Source organism: Crotalus tigris, unplaced genomic scaffold (assembly GCF_016545835.1).
Source record: "Crotalus tigris isolate CLP2741 ecotype Arizona unplaced genomic scaffold, ASM1654583v1 scf7180000017541.2806704, whole genome shotgun sequence".
NCBI classification, from domain to species: domain Eukaryota; kingdom Metazoa; phylum Chordata; class Lepidosauria; order Squamata; family Viperidae; genus Crotalus; species Crotalus tigris.
The window spans coordinates 916134-935000 of record NW_024096462.1 but is presented as its reverse complement, the minus strand read 5'-3'; the positions used below and the strand labels follow the sequence as shown (position 1 = coordinate 935000).

The 18867-nt window shown below is 38.6% G+C and overlaps 1 protein-coding gene across 3 annotated transcripts in view; it reads left to right on the top strand.

Annotated features, from left to right (window-relative positions):
• The window catches only part of DCP1B (decapping mRNA 1B), a 50073-nt gene extending 34460 nt beyond the window's left edge, over positions 1–15613 (top strand). For all 3 annotated transcript variants that reach the window (XM_039362295.1, XM_039362376.1, XM_039362213.1), the window contains 4 exons: positions 3043–3153; positions 3939–4772; positions 11908–12156; positions 13411–15613. In XM_039362295.1, coding sequence (XP_039218229.1) covers positions 3043–3153; positions 3939–4772; positions 11908–12156; positions 13411–13491 — 1275 coding nt within the window. In that variant the 3' untranslated portion in view covers positions 13492–15613. The remainder of the gene's footprint in view (positions 1–3042; positions 3154–3938; positions 4773–11907; positions 12157–13410) is intronic.
• Positions 15614–18867: the final 3254 nt, after the last annotated feature.

Sequence of the window (18867 nt, the reverse complement as noted above, 5' to 3'; positions counted from 1 at the left end):
TCCCTTCCATTGTGTACTGTGTATCATTCAAGACACTTGTTTGGAAACAATTCATCTGAAGAACGAATCAATCTATTTGTGCTGCTTAGCTTCTCCACCTAAATTTATTTATTATAACTGGTTACCAAGGAAATATTATGCCACAGAGAAATTTATCTTTGGCAATGCAGTGAGATGCAGGAACAGCTGCCGTCCTAAAGCTGAAGATAATCTGCATTAGGGTGACAATAGGTGACACTTTAAGTTTCCTCTGCATCAAATGCATCATATTTCATACCCATTGTGTAAAATAGTGATTTTTCATTTCATCCTTTTGAGAGCAAAGGTCCCATGTGTTACAGTCAGCCTGTCAGAGAGAGGGGGGGAGGGAAGAGAGAGGGAAGGGGGGAGGGAACACTGGGAATAGGAATAAGAAAATTACTCAGTTTTTACAGGGGAATGCAATGTGTACGTTTTCTTGATGACAGTTGGGTGGACAGAGAGATGGATGGACTTTCTACTGCACTATTAAGTAGACAGGTTCATTTAATGATTTAATGTTCTCCAATAGCTTCCAATGAAAGAGCAGACGAGGACACAATGTACTTCAGTCAATAAATAACATCTATCCACTTCAGACTATCTCTATTTCTTTCCTTGATTCTAGCTAATAAAATGAAGTTTATGTATTTATTAAATTTTTATCTCACTTTTCCACTAAGAACTCATGGTTAGCCCTCTCTCCTCCAGCCTTTCCTCACAACAAACCTGTGAGGTAAGCTGAGTGAATGTTAGCAACTGACCGAAAGCCATACTATGAGCTTCAATGGCTGAGGACAGACTTGAAGTTGGGTCTTAGTCCAATGCATCACACTTACTCTGGAATATGGAAGGTTCTTAAGATGAGGGTGTTAAACAATGAACAAATTTATTCCTATATAGTGTGATATCTAGTCACAAGTGGAGAACTACCAGTATGGCTATTCCACCTTAGAAAGCAATCCTAAATGCTCAAGCAGTGATTTAAGACCATCTTACCCATCTTGGTGCTTTCCATATATGTTAGATCACAGTTCCATAATATATAACAAACCATGCCGTTGGTGGTTTTGTTCTGTGAAAAATCTTGTGGCTGTAGCTTCCATCCCTTCCATGAACAAGGTTGAGGAAGGCTGAGCTTAGAGCCTGTTCTTTGAGATGATTATTAGCATAAAGCCAATATCTCTCTCATGCCTCTGGCCATTTTGAAAAATGCCTTATGATTGGAATTAACAAGCTATCAGAGGTGCCTTTGAGAGTTTAGATTGCCGTTCTGTTCATTTTAGAGTCCAGGTACCTTTTTCAGGAACAGATAATCATTATGGAAAAATGATTTAGTTTTGTCAAGACAAATAATGAGGGAATTTGGGAATAATCATTTTCGAACAACTTGCAAGGCCTAAAAATAGTGATACCTCAGCATGAAGTAGGAGACTAGTAATGAGGTTTGCTTTTCTGTTCCTCTGCTGTAAGAATCACTAGAAATTAGAGATTTGTTTGGGCCATCTGTTGATAAGTCTATGCTTCTTTTACTCCCATGACTGAGAGCTGCCTCCCTCAGAATCTACAGTACATCCTTTAATCTGTTTTTTTTCCCCTTCATCTTTTTCTTTATCACAGTGGTTCTCAACCTTTCTAATGCCGCGACCCCATAATACAGTTCCCCATGTTGTGGTGACCCCCAACCACTTATATATCACTGGGTGCCAGGGGCGTGGCCAAAGAAAAGGGGGGGAAATGGCGGACAGCCTTGTTTGGGGACCCCCGTGAAATGGTCGTTCAACCCCAAATGGGGTTCCGACCCACAGGTTGAAAACCATTGCTTTATCAGATGCCACTCACAGGAACAATTTTATATTCAGCTTCTTAATCTCAGCATTTTAGTTTCCTGGATGCAGAATAAATTGTGGCAGTAATGAAAGTTCATTTTAACTTTTGGATATTTGAATGCAAATTTATACCAGCGTTCCTTCTGTACGATTCTGAATCTTGAGTATTTGAAGAGTTATCTTTTTACTTTTTTGCTATGTGAGGCTTCCAAGACTTCTGAACTCTTTTTTGCATCTTTCTACCCTGTGATGTTCCATGACTTAAAATATAGGATAGGACCATTTCATTTGTGATGGCCCATACTATATATGAAATAACATCTCAAGAGAAACTGAGAATGTCAGTTATTTTTGCTCAGCACTCAGCTTTTCTTTGATTTGCCTGCATTTGAATAGAGAACTTTTTAATTTTGAGGTCTATTCAGATCTCATAATTTGTACAATTTTGTATTTTCCCTTCTCTTTTAATATCAGATTGTATATAATTTAGGTCAGTTGAATTGAAGTTCCTTAACAGTATAGAGTTTTTGCTAAAGAATCGATGCCTTCAAAACCTTGCTTTGAAGGTCATATGTTTATGTTTCTTCAGAAGCTGTGAAAATCAAGTAATAACATCTGCAACCTGAAACTACTCTTGTTCAAACATTATGAGTTGTTTTAAATGTGTCCCTTGCTCTTAGTTTGTTTTTGCATGTATATTACATGCAAACTGAGGAGATAATCAGGAATAGAAAATTACATTTAAAAAAATCTTTCATGGAAATTGGCATTATACTTAGGTTATGGATTGCATGTGCTGTCTATTCCTATAAAATGATATTATGTTCCTTTCAAGTATCCATGATTCTCATGGTCATTTTTCAACCTGGCAGTTTCTCTTCTGAATTTAACTATATTTGTTTCCAGTGATGGTGTTAATCATAATGGTCACAAGCTGCAACTACCTAATTTTTGTTTCAGTATAAGAAAAACGTTCTGACAGTAAAATCTGTAGAAAAAATGAGGGAGTTTGTTAAGAATCACTGTCTCTGAGATTCTCTGAAAGAAGAGGCTGGACAGTCACTTTTTGAGAGTTGGACTTGATCTTTGCAGTCCCTTCCAATTCCACAATCTATAGTTCTATCAATCTTGAGATGAAACATTGCTTTTTTAATAAAATAATATTTTTGTGTGTGTGTGTATGTGTGTTTTGCAGTGTAAAACATGTTCCGAGCCAAAACAAATGACCAGTTCTTCTGCTCTATACCACAATCCCAATTTGATCAAACCAATCCCTCTGAAGCCCAGGGAAAGCCAGAAAGTCCAGGTATGTGGACATATTCGCATTCATGATTAACTATTCAACTGATTAATTTCTTAAATATAGTGGGGTTTGTTTTAATAGAAGTATATATAGAATCATCTGTGAGACAGTTGGACATGTCTTCAGCTACATTCAGATTGATAAAATAAAACCAATGGCAGAAGGGTGAGCTTGATTCAGTGAGGGTTTTAAGAGGCTTCTGCTACTTATCAGGGAGTGACGGATCATGCATCCTTGGTGGAAACAATTGTGATGTCATAACAGGAAAAATATAGGCTGCTTGCTATCTGTCAGATGCAAGGAACCAGAACAACTTGTGTATAGGGCAAAGTGGTGTCTTTATTTTGATACCTCTACATGCAAGACGTTTGCCAGATTAACTGCATTCTCTTGGGAACAGGCAGATAAAGGCTTCAAGGGTCTGGCCCCTGTTGCTTCTTCCTGCCGAGTGACTCCAAGCTGAACCCCCTCTTTACTCCTCCCTCTTCTATATCCAGAAATTTTACCACACTATCATTGTACAAGTGTGCGCCGAGGGATCACTGGACACTAGAAAAATATGTGACCTCATTGCCTTATGAAACAGTAGCCATGGCTAGACCAAAGCAAACCAATATACAGTAAGTAGGGGATAACTTCAGTCCCCTACATGCCATTTCCCCTCACAACTATCTATTCTGATCATTTCCCCCCCCCCCCAGGTTCCGGTGAGGATTTGTTTTTATTTATTGTTGATGCAGCTAGCCAAGTCAGATTTGGCCTTAATTATTCTTCCTTCCTTCTTTCAGAACACAGATTCTGAGCCACAGCACCTATCCCTTATGACTCTCTTTGGAAAGCAGGAAAAATCAAGTCTATACCAAAATGTCTCAGGGCCATCTCAGAAACTCCACCAAGACATTTTTCCTCTGAGACAAGGAGTTGTGCGCACTTTCTCATACGAGGAGCCTGGAAGACACTCGCCCACAGCAGAAAAGCAGCTCTGCCCGGCCATTCAAAAACTGATGGTGCGTGGACCAGAGCTTCACCCAGTCTCAGAACTCCCAGAGAGCCGCCTCTGCGAGAATGGCAGCCAACCTTCTTCCGTAGGAGAAGCTTTCACTGGGCTCTTCCAGCCTGTGACTTCACAGAGCGTTGGGAGTTCTCATCCTGCCCAGAACACCGTGTGCGCGAGGAGCCTGCTCCAGCAGTTGCAAGGCCAGTCTGAACAGAGGACTAAAGTGGAAGCTAACAGCATAGGACTAGCAAATTCAACTGCTCCAGGCTTCAACAGGACTCCAGCCATCTCCTCGATGGCCCAGGTAAACAGTGTAATACAGCCACCCATGATGTACTTCAATGGTTCCCTACCAAGCCCAGCTCTTGGTAAAGAACAATCCAAACCTGCTAAGCAGTCGCATCCTCTTCCTGGGAATCACCCTGGAAATTCTGGCATAATTTCACCTCAGGAGTTGTTGAAGAAACTGCAGATAGTGCAGCAGGAACAACAGCTGCACATAGCCAGTCGGCCAACCTTAGCTGCTAAGTTTCCTGTAGTTACTCAGGCCTCCACCACTCTGAAACCTTTGGATTCTTGGATGGACAAGGCTTCAGCGACAGAAAAGCAACCCCCACTTCTTCAGGTAAATCAACGATAAATGTGATAGCACCTAAAACGGGTGAGCAACTACAGCCCATTTATGACCTATGGACTTCAACTCCTAAACTTCCTGAGCCAGCATAGCTGTGTCAGGAATTCTGGGAGTTGACGTCCACAGGTCGTTAAAGGGGCCATAATTGCCTACCCCTGATCTAACATACTAGATTCCTCAAATGGCTCTATTTTAGCATTATTATTAGTTTCTCTTTGAACGACATAAGCAGATCTTTTCCAGCGCTAGGGACAATGCCTAATCCTTTAGCCACATTTCTGCTTTGCAAACACTTCTCTTAGCTTATCTAAAAAAGCACAGGATAAGCCTTAATGACTTTCCCAAGTGTTCAGAAGAAGGATTTAAAAATCCCAGGACTGCAATTGGGAGATTTGTTTTCCCCTCACAGATGAGATTATCTTTAGGGGAAAACAATGTATTTTTTTTTTTGAATAATAGCATTGGATGACTTAATTTGTTTATAAACAATCATTTCAGATATTCTAAAGCATACATTACAGTTGCCAAGCTCTATTTGCAAGAATCTTGCAATGATAGAAATGTAGAGTTGGAAGGAACCCTACAGGGTTCATCTAGTGCACTGTTTTTCAAGTATGGCAATTTTCAGGTGTGTGGACTTCAGATCACAGAATTCCACTGCCAGGAATGGGAAACATTGATCCAGTTGAATCCTCTGCTCACTGCAGGATCTAAGGCCCACCCAGCCTCTGTTAAAAGACCTGTAGTGAAGAACGCACCATTTCATATGGCAACCTGTTCTATTGGCCGATGGTAGGACCTTCTTGAGACTTTTTGCCATCTTGGCAGCCCTCCTGGGAACTTGCTTCAATTTGTCACTGTTCTTGTTGAACTTTTCAGAAGGCCTTTTGAAATGATAATATGATCCCCTTCCAATCTTCCTGCTTCCATCAATACTAAATGGTTTGAAACTCCTCAGAAAGTTCATATCTGAATAATGGGCTTTGTGTTCTTAGGAGGTATTGGCCTTTGATTTATTCATTTTGTTATGATCTGCCATTGGTCAGACCCAACCCAGCAGGTAACAGCCAAGTATTTCTTTACAAGTAAAATTGGGAAAAGAGCTTATTCTTAAGCTCTGCAAGTTGAAGTAATGTGAAGCGTGAAAGCACAAATGATGTGGAAAACAACAATTGAACAGATGACTCATTTTCTGTTTAAGGATTTTTTTTTTTTTTTTGAAGGACGCTTATGACATTTTCATTAGAATTGAATGGAAAAAACAACAGTTCAGGACAGCTTTGAGATGTTATGTATTTGATAGATAATAAAAAATACACTTAGAGGGTGGACTCTTTTTATTCCGTAACCAGGATTAGGTTTGGGAATTGGAGATCTTTATGTTTCAGGGGTTCCTTGCAGGACTCAGTTGCCATGATGCAACATTCCCAATTTGTGAAAGTAGATTTGCCCTAGAGCAGGGTACAGACAATGGGGTCTCCTACATGTAGTGCAAAGGTCTTCAAACTTGGCCCTTTTATGACTTGTGCACTTCAACTCTCAGAATTCTTCAGCCAGCATGCCTGGCTGAGGAATTCTGGGAGTTGAAATCAACAAGTCATAAAAGGGCCAAGTTTGAAGACCCCTAATGTAGTGCTTAACTTTTTCCCCATAGGTGATATGGCAGAGATGTATAGGTAGTCTTTGATTTACAACCATTCATTTAGCGGGCCATTCAAAGTTGCAATGGCATTGGAAAAAGTGACTTACAACTGGTCCTTACGACCATTGTAGCATCCCCACAGTCACGTGATCAAAATTTGAGTGTTTGGCAGCCAACAGGTATTTCAGATGGTTGCAGTGTCTGAGGTCACGTGATCGCCATTTGTGACTTTCTCAGTGGGCTTCCAACAAGCAAAATCAATGGGAGAAGCTGGAGTCACCTATCAGTCACATGATTTCATTTAACAACTGCAGTGATTTGCTTAACAACCATGGCAAGAAAGGTGGTAAAATCAGTGTGACTCATGTAATAACCACCTTGCTCAGCAGTGGACATTCTGGTCCCAATAGTGACTTTAAGTCAAGGACTGCCTGTACTTCACATAGGATAATGAAAAAGATACTGTAGAGCAGGAGTCCTCAACCTTGGCAACTTTAAGACTAGTGGACTTCAACTCCCAGAATTCTGGGAGTTGAAGTCCACTAGTCTTAAAGTTGCCAAGATTGAGAACCCCTGCTGTAGAGATACTATGATAGTCTGCTCCTAATTATATCATTTTCTATGAAAACCAGGCTTTGCTACTTAGGAGCAAGTTACTAGCCCCTGCAAAACAAAACCATCTTTCCTTCTGCTCTGAACAGCACTTGCCTTCCAGAGTCTTTTCATGGGCAAAAGGCAACTTCCAACCAGCCAGATTGGCCCTTGCCAGGCTCCTGGAGAACACTTGTTTCCTGGTACCTCAACAAATATTGCTGAACACACTGGTGAAATTATTCTCTCACTATCAAGATTCCCAGGACTTAATTTCCCAGGTCATCCGTAAGATTAGCTCCCTATTTTATCTTTCTGTCACATTCTATATTTACCAGCCATAAAACCCAAAGGTCATGTCTGAGCATAAGGAGAAATGCCTAATTTCAAATATCCCTGTTATGCAGCAAGATATATATTTATGAAGACAATGGGCTGATTATTATTGTTGTCCTGTAGCACAGTGCTCTGCCTTGCACAAAGACTTTTCTCGTCACCCTAGCTAAGGACAAAACATTTCCAGCAAATAATATTGGCAGACTCACATTTACAGATATTCAGGCAAATCAGAGCAGCCCTTTGATAATAAAAACATTCCCCAAATCTGTTCCCTAGAATTGTTTATCTTAGTGAATTGCATCTGCTCTCGCAGTCTTTCAAAGGACAGTGGATTAAATTTTACAAAGTCTGCCTGGTGTTACCTGTTGCCTAGACAACATCTTGAATATTGAACTGAACAAACATGTATTTAAAGAACTCATTATGATTTCCTTCCATAACTAGTGTCTGTTTCTGCTTCCTTACCAGTAGGCATCTCATAAGTCTCGTTTCAAATTGGCTTGTATTGCATCTCCATATGGCTTAAAAACCATAATTTGTAGAATGAGGCTCAGCAAAGTGGAAATATATGTTACTGAAGCAATTAACAAAAACAGAACATAATTGGATTTGAATTTATCCAGAAAATAGACATATCTGATCAAATTTAAATCAGATACGTAGACACTGTATGGTTAGAAAAAAAGTAATGACTAAAAATAAATTCAACTTTAAATGGAGTCAATGGGGTCTTTGGTCAATAGAGGCATTAAGGGAATATTCAAGTCACACAAAAAACTCAATTTTTCGCTTATGTTCTCATAGTGAAGGATGAATACCATGTGCCTGACTTGGCTCTTTGCAGTGAGGAAAATGAAACAGATGGTAGGTGAGGAGCTGAAGTTATGGGGATTATTGACAAATTAAAAGCCAGAAACTCACTGGATCCAGATGGCACCTACCTAAACACTCTTAAAGAATTCATATGGGAAATTGTTTATTCTATTTTAGGTATTTCAGATGTAAAATTTAACATAAGAACATGCATATTAGCACAGTGTCTGGGGGAGGCTGGAAAGTCGTCAATGTAGAGACCTGATTTGGTATAGTGGTTAAGATACCAGACTAGAAACTGGGAGACTGTGAGTTCTAGTCCCACCTTAAGCACAAAGTGAGTTGGGTAACATAGGGACAATTCCTCTCTCAGCCCTAGAAAGCAAAGCACATCCAAAAACATGGCCAAGAAAATTGAAGGGACTTATCGTCAGCCATGAAAGATCAGGTCCACATGTGAAGGTCCCATTAAACTAATTTATTGTTAATCATGTCTATGCATAAGTATCTTCTCAATTAATAGTTAACACCTGCTTGGCATTAGATAAAGGTGAAAGGAATTCAACAGAAATTGGACTTAGTTTGCTTGTGGTTACAACGGGATTCTAGGCTGATGCCTCTTTTAACTCTGCCCCCAGGTTCTGCCACTCCTTCTCTTATACTTGTCTAAACAGTTCTCAGAATCAACATTGATTTAAGGGCACTCCAACAACCCCCTTCCAAAAAAACACATACGGTACACAAATATGAACAAAGAAAAAATTTCCTCAGTGTGTTAATTCTTAGCAGTCCTCCACTGAATTAAAATTCTGGCAGGTTTAGAACTGATGAAAGGAAGGGCTCTTAATACAATGCATGTTTAAATTAGAAAATTGGTTCCCATCCTGTGTGGTGATGTTCATCCATTGGGATGATTTTAATAGGGTGCCTCTTAGAAAATTTATGGAAGCTGGAGCTTCCAATGACTATGCATCTTAGTGGCAGTAAAGTATTTCTTGGATCACAGACAGGATTGCACTTAGTGATAAAAAGCCAGCCACATGACTTTGGGCCAATCACTCCCTCTCAGCCCACCTCACAGGCTTATTGTTGAGCGGAAATTAGGAGGAGAAAGGAATATTATGTATGTTCGCTGCCTTGAGTTACTTGTAAAGTAATAAAGGCAAGATTAAAAAAATCAAAATATCCCTAAGTTTTGATAAACTTTCAAATCGTCTTAGGTAGAAAGAAATGCTTTTCTAGCTAAAGCTGCATATCTGGTTTTCTTCTTTAATTACAAAATTTGTCTCTCATCAGCGGGGGTCAGCAAAATGAGCTGGCCATCTGTGTGATATTTCATTGCTGTTTCCCAGCAATCTGACCATGATAATGCGGTGTGATACACAACCTGCTTTCCAAAAGAGGCTGTAGTTCATAACACAGCAAGTGCTGCCAAAATATATAACTGGAGGCCACACGCAGCCAGCCCTGGCTTTGGACAAAATGAATTAACGTTGTCTAATGAATAGAAATGCATATCAAAGACCAGATTCGGCAACTAATAGACTTTCTCATTTAATTTAACATGATGCTGGGTGTCTTGGATTCTGTAACCGAATGCATTAGCATGGCAATGTTTTTGGATTTTTGAATTTTAAACCCTGCGTCAGTCCTTGGTTTGATGTATTCGAGGAAAGGCTGGCTTTTGCAGACAAATAAAAAAATCCTTCTCTATCTCTAAGAAAACAGCTGGTTTTAGAGAGATGATGTCTGAAATTAATTTGGATTTTGCAGTCTCCTAGCTAGCCTTTGTTCAGTCTGTTGAACTTCAAGAAAGTGATTGCATTAGAAACCTAATTATTGGATATCGGTGTTTAAGACACAAAATATATATTTATTTATTGCTTGGTTAAGGTTTTGGCCTGGCATTAGAGACACAGACCCAAATTGTAGTCTGCCCCTGAGCACAGAAACTCATTTTGTGTCAGTCTCTATCTCAGCCCAAGGTACCTTGCAGCATTGTTACTGCAGAAAGTGGAAGGTACATCACCTTGAGTGCTTAAACAAAAGACAGGATTTAAATCTAATATATAAAATAAGACATGAATATGTAAATGAGGGGGGAAACCCTGCATTTATATACATTAGAAAGTTGTAGCATTTTTAATTTCCTTTAATTCAGAGAGTGCTACTTTATGAAATTCAAATTTTATTCAGTTTGGCTATTTTAATTCTCATGATTGTTAAGTACTGTTTATGGACAATGACTGCAAAAGGTCAAAAACCAGAACAGTCCCTGTCATGGTGAGGTCAGTATTGCTCTGCATAGTTCATAGCGTGCTCTATAACTGCCAGCTGTTCCTTACATTGGCAGAATTGTGCAAATTATATTTACTTATACTGTGCAGGTTTTATTGATAACATGAAATTTGTACCATCCAAAGCACAGAATGTAAATGCCATCGAATGTGTCCACATTTGACTCTTAAAAAGGAAAGATCAGCATCTTGGAGATGGAGGGAATTATCAATCAGCCTTTTTGTTCCTTCAAGGTTTTTGCAATTTGTGTTTTTTTCCTTGGTACTCCTGAGCATAAACATTATTGGCTGGATAGCTCATGTTAGTATGAGAATTTCGGCATCCTATACAGCAGGGGTGTTAAACTGGTGGCCGGCAGGCCGGATGCGTCACACACAGGCCACGCCCACCCTGGCTCCGCAAAGGCAAAAAATGTTGTGATATGTCACAATACATCACATGACGCGATTGAGTTTGACACTCCTGCAACCCCAGCTATCCAAAGAAGCAATGTGGCCTTTATTGACATGTTAGGAGTATTTAGATGACAAAACTGCTGTGGCAGTACAATCCACAGCTGGGTCAATTACTTTCATGGCATATACTTATAGCCTAATGTTGACATATAGGGCAGCCACCTTCATACAGGTAGTCCTCAACTTACAACAGTTTAGTGACCGTTCAAAGTTAAAACAGCACTGAAAAAAGTGACATAGGACTGTTTTTCACACGATGTTGCAGAATCCTCATGGTCACGTGATCAAAATTCAGACGCTTGGCAACTGACTCATATTTATGACGGTTGCAGTGTCCTGGAGTCACGTGATCACCTTCTGACAAGCATAGTCAATGGGGGAAACCCAGATTCATTTAACAACCGTGTTATTAATTGAACAACTTCAGTGATTCACTTAACAACTGTGGCAAAAAAGGTCATACAATGAGGCAAAACTCCCTTAACAACTGTCTCACTTAGCAACAGAAATCTTGGGCTCAATTGTGGTTGTAAGTCGAAGACCCACCGGTGTCTAACATGCCCTCTTAGCCAATAAATGCTTCTGCCACCTGTATGTTCTAGTTGTTCATCATCTTATATGAATATATCCAATCTATTTTCAGAGGATCACAACAAAAAGTAGCCTTTCTCCAGTTAAATAAGTTATGTAGCCCTGGCCTGTTGTTGGCCCTGTTCACCACCTTCAGCATTGTTCTACTCTTCAAACCAGAATTGATTCTGTAATCCCAGTTTTATAAAGTATTGCTGCCTCCAAGATATGATGCTGTCTTCTCAATGTGATTTCAATCCAGAGAATTGGCTGCCTTTTATTAAAGTAAAACTGTTTGCCTCAACCTACCTATTTTTAATGCTGAGATTACTGTTATTCAACCTTTGCTTTGCATGTCTATGAATTGAATTCATGTAGTCATTGAATTAATGTATAATTCCTTGTATATTGGGAGTAGATCATCTCCCCGCAGCGGATTCCTGCTACTATAGCTCCATCACAGCTGATGTCCCCAATGGTATTTAGTCAGAGTGCCCCACAGCTGCCAAAACCAAGTGAAAGTGGATGGCTGCCCGTCATGAATCAAGAAAGTACTTCTGGATCAGCAAACCTTCTTCTGCCTCTACAGAACTCAGAAGCAATCATCCCAAAGAGCAGCCCACTAACCAAGTTACAGCTACAAGAAACGCTTCTGCATCTGATCCAGGTAGGACATCCTGAACTCTTAGCCACCTATACCTTTGTTGTGTGTAAGTTGTACAATATAGTCTTCTTATTGCTATTGTTAGATGCTACAATGGAATTACAGGGCAGTTATAATACTGTTGTTGTTAATGCAGAAATTCTTCATATATTGAAATCAACCATTGGTTTTAGAAAGCCACAAATTCCTATTATGTGTTCTGTGAGGCTAGCTAGAAAACATCATTTGATTGGTCTGTGACTGCTTGATGAGCTTTATAAAAGAGAACTAGAATTTGGATTCCCCAGCATTATCCTTGCAGTTTCCATTTGGATGTCCTCTAGAACTGATGTCTATGGAAATGCTTAACCACCCAAATCCTGGTTGTCCCAAAGGTGCTTTTACAAAAGGCAACTGGACTTGTTTTTTCTTGAAAACATTTGGTTCTCATTCAAGAAGCGAACTGAAGTGCTTCTTGGATGAGAAGCGAAATGTTTTCAAGAGAAAAAAACCCCAAGAAAGTCCAGTTGCCTTTTAGAAAAGCACTTTTGAGACAATCAGTACCAATGTATTCATGAAGACTTCTCACGATGTTGACATGACTTTCTGAGCAGACAACATCATGTAATAAAATAGTATTTAAATAAATAAATGGAAAGTTGGCATTCCAAAAATAAAATATCATCCTTTAAAATCATGGAACCATAGGCATTCCATAAAATTTTTTTTAGTCTATCTTAGAAAATAAAAATTGTAAGAAAGCTTTGCCATAGGGCCACAAATTTTTTGATGATCATTATATGGTGCCAACAGAGAGTTATATAACATTTTAACTTAAATCTGGATTTTTGCAGCCTAAAGATAATGATAGTTATCATACTACTCCCCAGTGTTTTATTGAGACCATATTCATATATGTTTTTAAAAGTTATTTATTAAATTTATATGCCGCTCAACTCGCTGTCAGGTACTAGGTACAACATAATAACTTAGGGAGAAAAATCACATGAGTTATTTGTCTGATCTTTGTGTGTGTGTATGCTCTGTGTGTGATTTTTGCCAGGTTTTTTTAGCATTTGTAAATATCTATATGTAGTTTAAGTAATTTATGTTGTTTTCCATGGAGTGTCTATTTAATCTGTTTTCTATATGTATAAGTGTGTGTATTTTAGGGCTACCCTATCAGAGCTGCTGTCATCCTAATCCCCCAGCGTTTAAAAAAAAATGTGACATTATGATTTCCTTGAGATTCTTTTTAACTAATGTGTTTGTTTTCAGAATGACGACAACTTTCTAAACGTCATCTATGATGCTTATCTTGGCAGCATGAGAAAAGCAGCGCTGAAAAAGCCTACCTGAAGCATAATGTTTTAATTAAATGTAGCCTGATTTTCAAGTTTGGAACAGCAACACAACGGAAGAGGGTTTTTAATCTTTCGCAAGACTTTAAATTATCTTCACTGGAAGCATACCTTGTTCTAAGAAATTAGTAAATGGGATTAATAGTGCCTTCCTGATTGCAGTGTGAAAATAACATCAAAATAACTTATACTATGGTTCCTTAAAAAAAAAAGTGTAGATTCCGCAAAAGCCGCCCCTTTCATTAAAATAACAAAAGCAGCAGAATGTTGTGTGGAAGCTCCTCCCTTTTCATGCGTGCATATATCATGATGTGTGTACTCAAGGCATGGAGCTTGCATTGCATCAGGGCAGTCCCGCTTTCTTGTCCTTTGCTTTCTACCTGATGCCACTGCATTAGCGGTAGGCTGCCTTGTATAAATAGGATGGCTTTGGTTTTTCCAGATTTTGTGGGTTTTTAAATATATAATGGCTATTATGTGGGTGCTGAAAGGCCCTTCATACTTCAAAACTTATTCAGAGAAGGTTTCAAACTTGATATGAACACAGAATCTACTTGCTATTTGTTAAAGACATTTCATTATTTTCCCAGGCTTCTGCAAGGAAAAAAATAAAAGGATAATGTGAAACCACTCCTCAGCTCTTAAAGCAGCAGCACCTTTTTTCTGGTGGGGGCAGAAGTCTGAAAAAAGTGGGGATGCTCAATTAATATAGAGTTGCTGGGTGGCACAAGGTCTGAAGGCTTCTTCTGAATTCTTTTTGCTAGAGTCAAAAGTTTTTCTCCTTTGAACTATATAGAAAGAATAAATATTGAATAAATATTTATTGGCCACCAGGTGGCAGAATAGGTCTGTTGTTTTGTTATATCCACTATTAAACGGGAGTATGAGAGAGCTGCGATTTTATTTTCTATCAACTGAACTACAAGCAAGTTGTTCAGAAACCAACAAAGCGTACTTGATCCTAGATGATTTCTTGAAGGTAGGGCTACCATATATGGGCTGCACAAATCTGGAGGGCAGCAAGCCATTTCATAAAACTTTAACGCTTGGATAACATCTAGCAATTATTTGGATTTTTGTGCACCAGATCTGTTATCTCCAATAAAGATAATGAGTGCACATAGTACAGCCACCTTGTTAACACGTTTGAAGATCTCTAGACTAAACTCTAAGCAATTATTTTTGTCATCTTGCTTCAGTGTTTCAGAAACACATTATTTGGCCTTCTCCCCTGGATAATGACTTTCGTGTTTTTAAAATGGCATTCATATCATGAGTTGTGGCAACAGAGAGAAGATTTAGGGCTATCAGATCCAGGCATCAGGAAAGAGGTACAGAAAACTTTAACTGGATTTTTCAGTCCTGATCTGATAGCCATACCAAGATTAGGGTAAGGTTTATTAGTGTAGTAAACGTATATGCCATGATTCCAAGAGGCCATAGATATTTATGTCTGTTCTATGTTCTATGAGATCTCACCAGTTCTAAAGAATCTGAAAGACAGAATCAGTTAAGAGAAGTACAAAATTCCTATTTAAACTATGGGTTTTGTTAAAGACACCATTTGGATTATGTCAACTGCAGTGAAGCCCACATTTATCCACAAATTATGAAAGGCGTAAGATTGTTCTCTTTTTTTTAAAAAAAGAAAAAGAAATTGTAAGTAGGTCTTTTATATTTTATAATGATTATAAAATTATAACTCTTCAAAAATAAACTTTTGTTTCCACTATTCCTACCCTGTGATGTATAAAACTATTGCCTTCCACTTGCATTAAATTATAACGCCCAAACTTCCCAGCCTGTATGGCAGAGGTGGGGAACCACTTGACCTTAATTCCCAGAATTCCTGAACCAGTCAGTCTGGGAGTTGACTGTCCGCAAGTCATAAAAAGAATGTAAAGGTTGTAACAAATACGTCCAGAGGAACTGTGGGAAAGACTGATGTAGAAACAGGCCAACACCTGTCGGAAATTCTTTTAAGGGAGGGCTGTATTGTTTTAAATTATTAAAACCAGGACAAAGAATGAATAGTTTCATTTTTATTGTATTGTTCCATGAACAGATGGGCAATGGTTTGGTGGATCTATTTGTAAAGAAAATAAAATGAAGAACAAATATTTTTGTGTCGTCTCCATTTCTGCATTGTGCTTTTTGAGATTTGTCATTTTAAATATTGAGTTTAGTTCTCTTTAAATATAGTGGATAGAAAACCAGTACCCAAAGGATAAGGTGTTACCCAATTTAGTACGTAGTTTACTTCTTTTGAAGGGAGGTGCCTACAAATCATTCTTGTCTCCTGGTAATTCCTGAACAGGTCCCTGTAGTTTTCTTGGCAAAATTTTGGAAGTGGTTTACTCTTGCCTTCTCCTTTCTAGAGCTGAGAGAAATTGAGTGGTCCAAGATCACCAGCTGGCTTGATGCCTAAGGTGGGATTAGAACTCACAATCTCCCAGTTTCTTGGTGCCTTAACCATTGCATCAAACTGGCTCTATGGTTTACTTTAGACATATCTGAAATCTGAAATCAGTTATTCATCTGCTTGTCAGTTGTAAATTATTTACTGAGATGAATGGAAGTTCGCTATTAGAAAAATAAGATATTCTTTATGAATTGAGTCGCTATTAAGAATAACTTTTATTAATTCCAAAATGTCAGAAATCCCACACAGATGAATGGAAAAATGACAGAGAAGATGACAGGTGTTCTGTTCCAGAGGGAAACATCCACAACAGAGATCCTGGGCATACAGAGGAGAACAAGATGATCGGGAGCTTTGCAGGAAAAGCTTAAGAGGAAAGGTGGAGGTCTTAGGTCTGTGGTGGCGAATCTATGGCATGTGTGCCACAGGTGGCACGCAGAGCCTTCTCTGTGGGCATGTGCACCATCGCCCCAGTCCTAGGCTTTCAGCTGGGTTTTATAAAACCTTTTCGCTTTAGGCCTCCGCTGTGTGCAAAAAAAGAAAAAAGGTTCAATCAATCAACTTCAACTCGCGGGAAAAAAAAGATCTCACAAAGTTGGAATTGATTGATTTAACTTTTTAGTCCCACCCAGTCTGCCATTACCACCGCAGCCATGCCCACTCAATGGACCATACCCACTCAATGGGCCACGCCCACCCGGATACATGTGGGTTTGGAGTTGCTGTTTGGGCACTCGGTCTCTAAAAGGTTCGCCATCACTGTCTTAGGTAATTCAGCCTGGAGCAGTAAAAATTGCAATAGACATGATAGTGTTATGTAGAAGACAGAGCAGAATTATTCATTCCAGAGGACAGAACATGAAACGAAATGTTTAAATTGCAAAGAAGAAAATTTGGGTTGAGCAAAAAAAAAAAAAAAAGAACTCTGAAGGTAAGAGGATCACACTGAGCTATATGCTTTTTAATACTTGAGCAAACGGAATGTATGATCTCTTTCTAATGTATTTCATTCTGAGAAATGAGACCCTGAATTAAATCTCAACACAGGCAATGTTTATATACCCCCAACTGAGAATCTACCACCACCCTAGGCAGCCTACATATATATATATTGATAAATATTGTCAGTAACTCTCAATTCATTAATTGCTATCAACTTCCCATGAAACTGTTGGCTGAAATGGTTAAGGCCAGAAAATTCACAGGAACTAGAGAGCCACAGGTTGCCTGCCATTGCTGAATCAACTTATCTTGGGCATTGTGCATATCAAAAAGGAAATTTTAAAGTATAGCATAGACTTTAAATTTTTAACTCAGATGATACTTGCAATTGATCAATTCTATCAGCAAGCATCAATTTTAGAGAATGGTTAAAAGACAGGAAAGCCCTAACAGTGGCCCCATTAAATTATGATTTCATGAATCAATCTGACTGTTGAAGTAGGTTTTATTTATTTATTTACACATTTTAGTTAGTTTAGTTTAGTTTATTTGGAATAATCCAAAACCTAAACTAAATAAATGTAATATTTTTACTACAACCCATAAAAGGTATTTTTTTATAGCCTCTTAGATTTAAGAACTTCAAGGTTATTTGGCCTTAATCTGTGCCCATGCAGAAAATTCACTGTTACAGGATCCTGGATAGTGACTATATTGCCTCTGTCAAATTTCTACAAAGAAAGATTATTCTAACGATTCTGAGAAGTTTATTCCAATGCCATCAGCAGTTATTTCCTTTTCTTGTTTATTTAGGAAACAACCTGCTTCATCCTCTGTTCTCAAAGACATACTTGTAATAATCAACTTTGTTGCCTGCCTCTGAACAAATTCCAGTCTTTTTTTATCTATATTTATGGGCAGCTTCCAAAATTAAAATCCCTTATCTTCATCTTCCTAATCTCAGTGCAAAGAACACAGAACATTCTTTGCGTAAAAGGAAATAAGTTTAGTTGCCTTGGGAGGAAAGTATTATATCTGCAACAAATATTGTATTATGTATTTCCAAAGATTAGAAATGATAGTCTTTCATCAAATAAGAAATTAGTCCTGGAGTACTTTGATGTTAAACTTTTATCAAATTTATTGTGCTACTAATTTGAAAAATATTGAGTTGTTATATTCCATAGCAAGATTTACAAATTCTTGTCATTTGTAGGGAAGACTATCCATATAGTGATCTCAATATTGGACTCAAATATACCTAGCATAAATGTATTGCTAATAATTGTTGGCAACATATCTTCATAGTAAATTTTGGGTTTTTTATGTCATGCTATGTAACTCAGGTGCTGAGCATCAACATCTGTCCACCAGACCAACACTTGAAGAGTTCAAACTAATTACTTTATTGCCTCTTCCTATAATACAGGAATCTCCCCAGACTGGCAGCTTTCAGCTGGGAAAGGCCAGATAATGCTTAAAGGCATTCAGGTGCTCTCTTGTGTTTTATGTAGTGAGTCTGAACTAATTCCCTGCTTGAACCCCAACTCAGATAATTGGTCTCCAACAATATTTCCATAAAATGTACTATAAAATATTTTAGATGCAGACAAGGATCAACAGCTTGACAGAAGAGGTGGCTATGGAAATAAAGGAGAAATTATCAGTTTCGACAAGATGACAAAAATAACATAGACACAGAAATTAACAACAGTATATTTTTCATTGGCCAAGGTATATGTAGTGTTCTACTATGTCTTTGAACTCTGGTGCTGGAGAAGACCTGCGAGTCCCTTGGACTGCAAGGCGATCAAACTGGTCAGTCCTGGAGGAGATCTACCCTGACTGCTCTTTAGAAGGGCAGATCCTGAAGTTGAAACTCAAATACTTTGGCCACCTAATTAGAAGGAAGGACTCACTGGAGAAGAGCCTAATGCTGGGAAAGATTGAGGGCAATAAAAGAAGGGGATGACAGAGAATGAGGTGGCTGGATGGAGTCACTGAAGCAGT